Source organism: Cibotium barometz, chromosome 55 (genome assembly GCF_041138505.1).
Source record: "Cibotium barometz isolate CiBa-2024 chromosome 55, ASM4113850v1, whole genome shotgun sequence".
Lineage (NCBI taxonomy): Eukaryota > Viridiplantae > Streptophyta > Polypodiopsida > Cyatheales > Cibotiaceae > Cibotium > Cibotium barometz.
The window spans coordinates 9,261,002-9,267,521 of NC_141100.1; the positions used below are offsets into that span (position 1 = coordinate 9,261,002).

The window sequence follows — 6,520 nt, forward strand, 5'->3', positions numbered from 1 at the left end:
CATGGTTTTGCCATCTTTTTGTCTGACATTTGGTAACTGCTAAAAACAGGACTCCATCAAGTTCCTTAACGTGAGTATCCAACCTTGAAATTCCTCAAGGAATCTCCCAATTACAGTGAGAGTAGAGATACCTTACCCTTTTTATGTAGTCCCACATGGTTTTGCCATCTTTTTGTCTGACATTTGGTAACTGCTAAAAACAGGACTCCATCAAGTTCCTTAACGTGAGTATCCAACCTTGAAATTCCTCAAGGAATCTCCCAATTATCCCTTCATCAGAGAACTTGTCTCTGGCACTACAGTGAGAGTGGAGATACCTTACCATGTTGATGTAGTCCTAGATGGTTTTGCCATCCTTTTGTTTGACATTGTGTAACCTTGACATGAGTATCCAACCTTGAAGGCCACTTTCAAGACTTCAAAGGTGTCCATATCTTCTGTTTCCAAGGACCTCAACCATTAGCCAGCTTTGTTATCTAGGGTGAGGCCAAAGGCACTCACCTTGACTTGATCTTCCACATGGCCAAATGATTTGCATATTTGATTAAACATCTCAAGGTGTGGTATGGGATTGCCAGTTCCATCAAACTTGGTGATTAGCTTGGAGAGATGTTGGCTGGTTTATTTCTTCCTGCCTTGGCCCCTGTACAAGGTGGTGTGCTGGTGCTAGAGGCATGATACTAGCAATAGCAACCCCCCTCCCTATTTCCATGGATATTTTTAACATTTCAAGAGTTAGCCCCCGGCCATGGTGGCTGGAGCAAGTGCTAGTTGAGGAATATTAGGGGGTGAATAATAGGCCATTGGGGGTCTTTGTCTTATGGGAGGACTAGGTTGTGACTCATATGGCTCCATATGGTATATTGGATATACTCCTCGAGGTGGGTTTTATTGGTATATTGGTTCCCCAAGCTAATGTGATGGGGCTGGGTAGGCCCTCTCTCTCTAGTAGGACATCTCGGTCCCTTGGAGAGCTAGTTCTTATCCTAGGTTTAGCATTGGTCTCTGGGCTTGGTATGAATCAATCATTCCTGAGGCAGGCATGGCTCTCTAGACTGGTGGATGAGTCTGGGTTTGGTTACTTTCACTTTGCCCTATCTCCACTCTAGGATCTAGAGGTGGTGAGGACTCTCTTTTAGGTTGGTTTTCCATACCTCTATCCCTAGGGTGCACATGGCTCGTCTGATTGTGCGTTTCACATGATAAAGTTCCGAAGTCGTGAAGTAAGGCTTCTTTGGAAATGGGTAGAAGAAGTTGGGTCTTGCTCCATGATAGGTGGTCTATCCATGCACTGAGCCTCAGGTTCTCCTATCTCTAGGTCGTCATGTGAGTAACTTGTCCAATGTTGGGATGATCCTCACTCTCACTGGTGTAATCAAAGACTAACACCATTTGTCTCCAAGCTATTTTGACCGATGGGTATGATCTTATGAGAGAGGGAACGTTAGGAAGATTTATATCGTCTCATAAAGGCTTATTTTGCACCAATTTTATCAAGCGTAAGTGAAGGAATGTGTGGAATAGCCGTGTTGTTGGATCCCTTGTATAATGTTTCTATTTGTGAGTTTTTTTTTTGGGAATGGTACGCCAAGAGGGGAGAGGAGAAGAGAAGCCTAGGCTAATACCACCCACTCCATGCATATAGAACAATCAAGCAAGCAAGCATTCACAAACACAAGCATGCAACCACAAGCACAAGAGAGTGAGAGAGATAGAGAAAGCAAGACTCAATTGTGACTAATGGGATGGTCCCGTTTTCGTATTCCATAAAATGACTTAGATAAATTAGCTCACTTTTTACAACCATTTACAATTGGGAGCCCAAAATTGGCTTCCTAGCTCTATGTATATCTATCTAACTATGACCGACATTACACTAGCGGTCATCCCATATGTCTTTTTCAATAAGTGCTTAGCGTGGTTATAAAATGATAGATTACAAGAAGAAGAGTAGCAACACTTGAGAAATAATGTTAACCAGAGTGGTTAATAGTATCTTGAGTTGAATACGACTCTTAAAGATCACAAGGATTCAAAGTAATGCTAGCTTATACCTTTTGATGATTCGCTAATATCTACAAGTCCTAAACTTTGATCTTATGGAAACCCAAACCTGCACTGCTCTTGACTTTTGCTCAATAATCATAGAGAGGAAAAAGGTGATGCATGAACAAAGAGAAGAGCATGCAAGCATGGCCTCTACTATTTACACAAAACGGTGTATCGGAGTCACAAAAAGAAGAGAAATAATACAAAATATTGATGGATAGTTTGGTTCTAGAATTTTTTTTCCTTTGGGAATGTTTAGAATAATTCTTCTCATGCTCGAGGTCGCTGTCTTTAAATGAGAGATAAGCTAGAGAGGGAGAGAGAGGTCACATTGATTTATGCGTAAATCATAGATGTCACATTGATTGATAGTAGTTACGAGTAAATCAAAGGTAGTATGCAGGATTAGAATTGTTTTTTTTTTTTCCTTTTGGAAAGTTTAGAATAATTCTGCTCATGCTCGAGCTTATGGAAGACACACTATATATGTCGCTGCTCCGTGGCTACAGAAGTTGAAGAGAGAGAGAGAGAGGGGTCATAGATGCCACATTGATTGATATACGTGGTATGGAGGATTAGAATATTTTTTCTTTCTTTTGGAAAGTTTAGAATAATTCTGCTCATGCTCGAGCTTATGGAAGACGCATTATGGAAGACGCACTATATATGTCGCTGCCCAGTGCCTACAGAAGTTGAAGAGGGAGAGAGAGACAGAGAGAGAGAGAAGTTGAAGAGAGGATGGCAGCTGCGCAGTTGCTGATCAAAAAAGGTGAATTAAAGGCGGCTCCTCTGCTTGCGCCTTGCCGCCAGGGGCGGCGCTCCACGAATGGGCTCCGTGCCGTCGCGCCGGTGGCGTTGATGCAGGGCTACAATGCTGTTTTTGGGGAGGGACTGAATACAGCAGTGAAAGGGGAGACCCAAGTCTCGGGAGGCGATAGCTTTGTGAAGTGTGACATCTGTACCAGCAGCATGCAGCTCATCGAGTCCCTCCAGATTGATCAGGCCCTCTCTGTCAGCTTCTCTAGCTTTGGCAGCGTCTCCGAGAAGGTGCAATTCTTCCAGCAGCTGACCACCACCTCCAACACTACCCACATCGTTGTGTTCTCCCGCCACATCCAGGGCTTGGAGACGGTGACCAATGTGCAGGGACTGCGGCCTGAGGTTTCTCCGCCAAAGGACGATACCCAATTGGCAGATTTTGTGCAATTATATGGCGACAGCTACCTATCAAGCCGAATCACTGGTGGTGAGTACTATGCCGTGTACTCCTACTACTCGGACTCGCGGGAGGAGCAGTCCCGGCTGAGCGGCGAGCTGAGAGCAGCAGGAATCTTCTCTACAGTGAGCGTGGATGCATCCTTGCAGGTGATCTGTTGTTTTATGTTGGTTTATTTTTTTTCACGATTTTTGGGGCAAGCGCCCGAGAGAAAATCCACTCACACACCCATATATATGTACACGGTAACCGCAAGGCCCCCAAAGGGAAACACCTTAATTACCACCACACTAGGTTGGTAACTTGTTTTCCCTTTTAGAGTCAACAACCCTCATAAAATGGGGATTTCAATTCACGGCTTTGCCTAGCACACCGAACCACTAAGGTGGTGAAAGTGGCGTTGGCGTTGTACGCCTGGGGCAACAAGCTGTACACGTTAGCACACTGAACCACTAAGCTGACGAAGGTGGCGTTGCTTTAGACGTTATCCCATCTCAAAGCGCATTGACCAATCCTTGGAGGAGCTTTCTAGACGTCTCTTGGTGACGCACATATTTTTAAATTATATTGATAACTTTTCATGTGTATCATATGCTTCTTCGCTTGCACTTTTTTAGCATATCCGGCATGCTCCTGTATATCCTTGGTCGCCCTCTGGAATCCAACCATTGGGCCCTACAAAAGGACTCAGCATATATGTATCTTGGTGCGGGATGGGGGTCTCCGGTTCCTCCCCCAACCCTTCGCGGGCACGTAGGCCGTGCCCCCCGCTTTTGCAGGCTACGTATGCCTGCCTTTGGGAAGCTCTACATGCTGAACTATATCAAGGAGAAAAAGAAGGGAAAATGGGCTTCACACTCTTGGAACCTTCACAAATGACTTGGCAATGATCCCATAAGTCCAGTGTTGTGCTGGACAACAGTGTCTATATGCCCTTGGCCGGTTTGTAGACTCTTTTGCCGTCGGTGGACCGACCTTGATCAAGGGGGATTTATGGGGTCGACTGGTGTTGTGTTGCGTATATATTGCACAAGTAATATAAGTAAGAAATGAGTTAACCATGCCTTTGCAAGACCATGTGGTCCGTAAGGCCACAAAGACCCTATGGTCCATAACATATAATGCCACATATATGACTTGGAATGAGTGACAGAAGCTTATGTTTGTCTAGTATGTGTCCTGCGATCACCGCCATAGCCGCTCAAGACTTATGCATGCGTGGCGATTTGGTGATTATTTGAATGCTACAAATATGACACATATGGTGATTATATATACATTTGCATGGCACCGTACTGAGTTGCTCACAGAGTGAGCCCCTACACACTTGCATGATGCTTTGAGGATGGAGCTTCAGTGTTGATATGATCAGAGTAGTGACACTTATCCCAATCAGCATATTGGAATATTTTGCAGGTCAAGATCGAGCGTTTTAATTCATCTCAGACACGACGCATCCATTTCGTGCAGCGCATGTCCGGCGTAGCCAATCCCGAATTCCCAGCTCCCGAGAAGATGGTAAACTTTGCCTTAAAGTTCCCGTCGATGCAGCTCACAGCTCCGAAGATCATCCAGTGGACTGTTTCTGGCTATGAGCATGTTCCAGGCATAGGCAGTATGTTCAAACCCGTTGCGCGCAACCGCACCATGCTAGCGAGCCGGGAAACCTCAAACACCTTGAGCAAGTTGAAGGACCTACAAGGGAATATTGATGTTATTAACAAGGTGTACAGTCTCTATGGGGGCTATGGCGGAGACAACAAGCTCAACAGTGTGAAGGTGCAAGCAGATAATGACGAGAGCATGGTGCGAGGCTTGGTGTCATCATATGTAGATAATCCGACCAAGCCGCTAATCGTGGGTGATCGATTAGTACTGAAGTGCCTTGCCAGCGGCACGCCATCCCTAGACTACACCGTGAAAACGTATCAAGCCATGAATGGAGGGGCTGGTGCTGCGGCGTTTGACGATGTACAGGATCCTAGAACATATATTCAGCAGCGCAAGAGGATCTCCGCCATACAACTACGCTATACTTGGAACCGAGTCAGCTGCTTGGAGGTCACCTACTCTGGTTGGAACATGGTAGATCAAACCCTTCACCATGGCAGTCATTGCTATGGGGAAAAAATCAGCCCCCTGCTGGTGGTGCTGCCTAGTCACACTGTCAAATCCTTCAAGGGCTTCCATAGAGCAGAACCACATGACACTTCCTCTCCTACATTGATAAGGAGGCTTGATATATCACTCGATGATGGTTCTTGTATAAGTGGCGGGGACAGTTCTTATACTAATATTGAATGGAACCGCCCTGAAGGATCATTCCTCATGGGATTTAGAGGCCTTCTCTTTGACGGGGGCATTAACGCGCTTGATATCGTCTATGCTTCCTTCTGCCCTGCAACTTGGTCCTCATTTTAGCCACCTTTTAATACTATTATATTATGCCCCCCTTTTGCTAAAAGCCAATCACATGTAACACAGTTGTACCATCTAAGACATTGACTATACTAGTCAATGTCTAAGAACGGTATTAATTTGCTAACAAAATATGTAACCACATAATATAATATGACAGTTGTTTGTATTGCACCCAACTAAACTAAGGGATTATGGATATGTACAAGTAGCTTCAACATACGGTATACTGTGAGTCTCTTCCGGGCCAAAGTATAATTGGAAACAAAGAAGTATCGTTGTTGAAAAGCCTTAGTTCTATTTTCTTGGTTGGTTTGTCACAATTAGTTAGAGGAAGAGAGAGAGAGAGAGACATAGACCACAAACACGATAACAGCAAGCATTGCTTACATCGGATAACCTTAAACAAGTCTTTTGAAATGAAAGAATAGCAATCGGATGCAAGCAGAAATGCACACCGATATCAACAAACATTGATCAAACACACTGAATATAATAATAATTCATTCAAATCATATCATTCATATCTTTAACACGATAATGGTCCATTAGACCAAAAAATTTCCTTTTGAACATTCCTCTACGGGAATTTCAGTTAAGCAAGTTCTCAATTTGTCATCCCTTAACTTGATCTACTGAGTCAAGTGTTAACAGTAACAATTTGACAGCACAACCCACTAATCTCATAGTGATTTGCTGAATTCATTATCATCATTCTAGTCATGAATATCATCACAGAGACTCGTCCCATTCATCCTCATTGTGGTTTCGTTCAGATTATTATATTTCATCTAATTTCAGAAATCATCATTTTTCAATCAGAATCCAAATCAATTC

At 44.0% G+C, this 6,520-nt stretch overlaps 1 protein-coding gene across 1 annotated transcript; it reads left to right on the forward strand.

The window, feature by feature from the left end:
* The first annotated feature begins 2,736 nt into the window (after positions 1 to 2,736).
* Positions 2,737 to 5,854, forward strand: LOC147607339 (uncharacterized). Its single transcript, XM_086790423.1, has 2 exons — positions 2,737 to 3,414; positions 4,682 to 5,854. Exons 1-2 carry the CDS (start codon positions 2,788 to 2,790, stop codon positions 5,684 to 5,686), a joined length of 1,632 nt encoding a protein of 543 aa, XP_086646549.1. The 5' UTR covers positions 2,737 to 2,787; the 3' UTR covers positions 5,687 to 5,854.
* Positions 5,855 to 6,520: the final 666 nt, after the last annotated feature.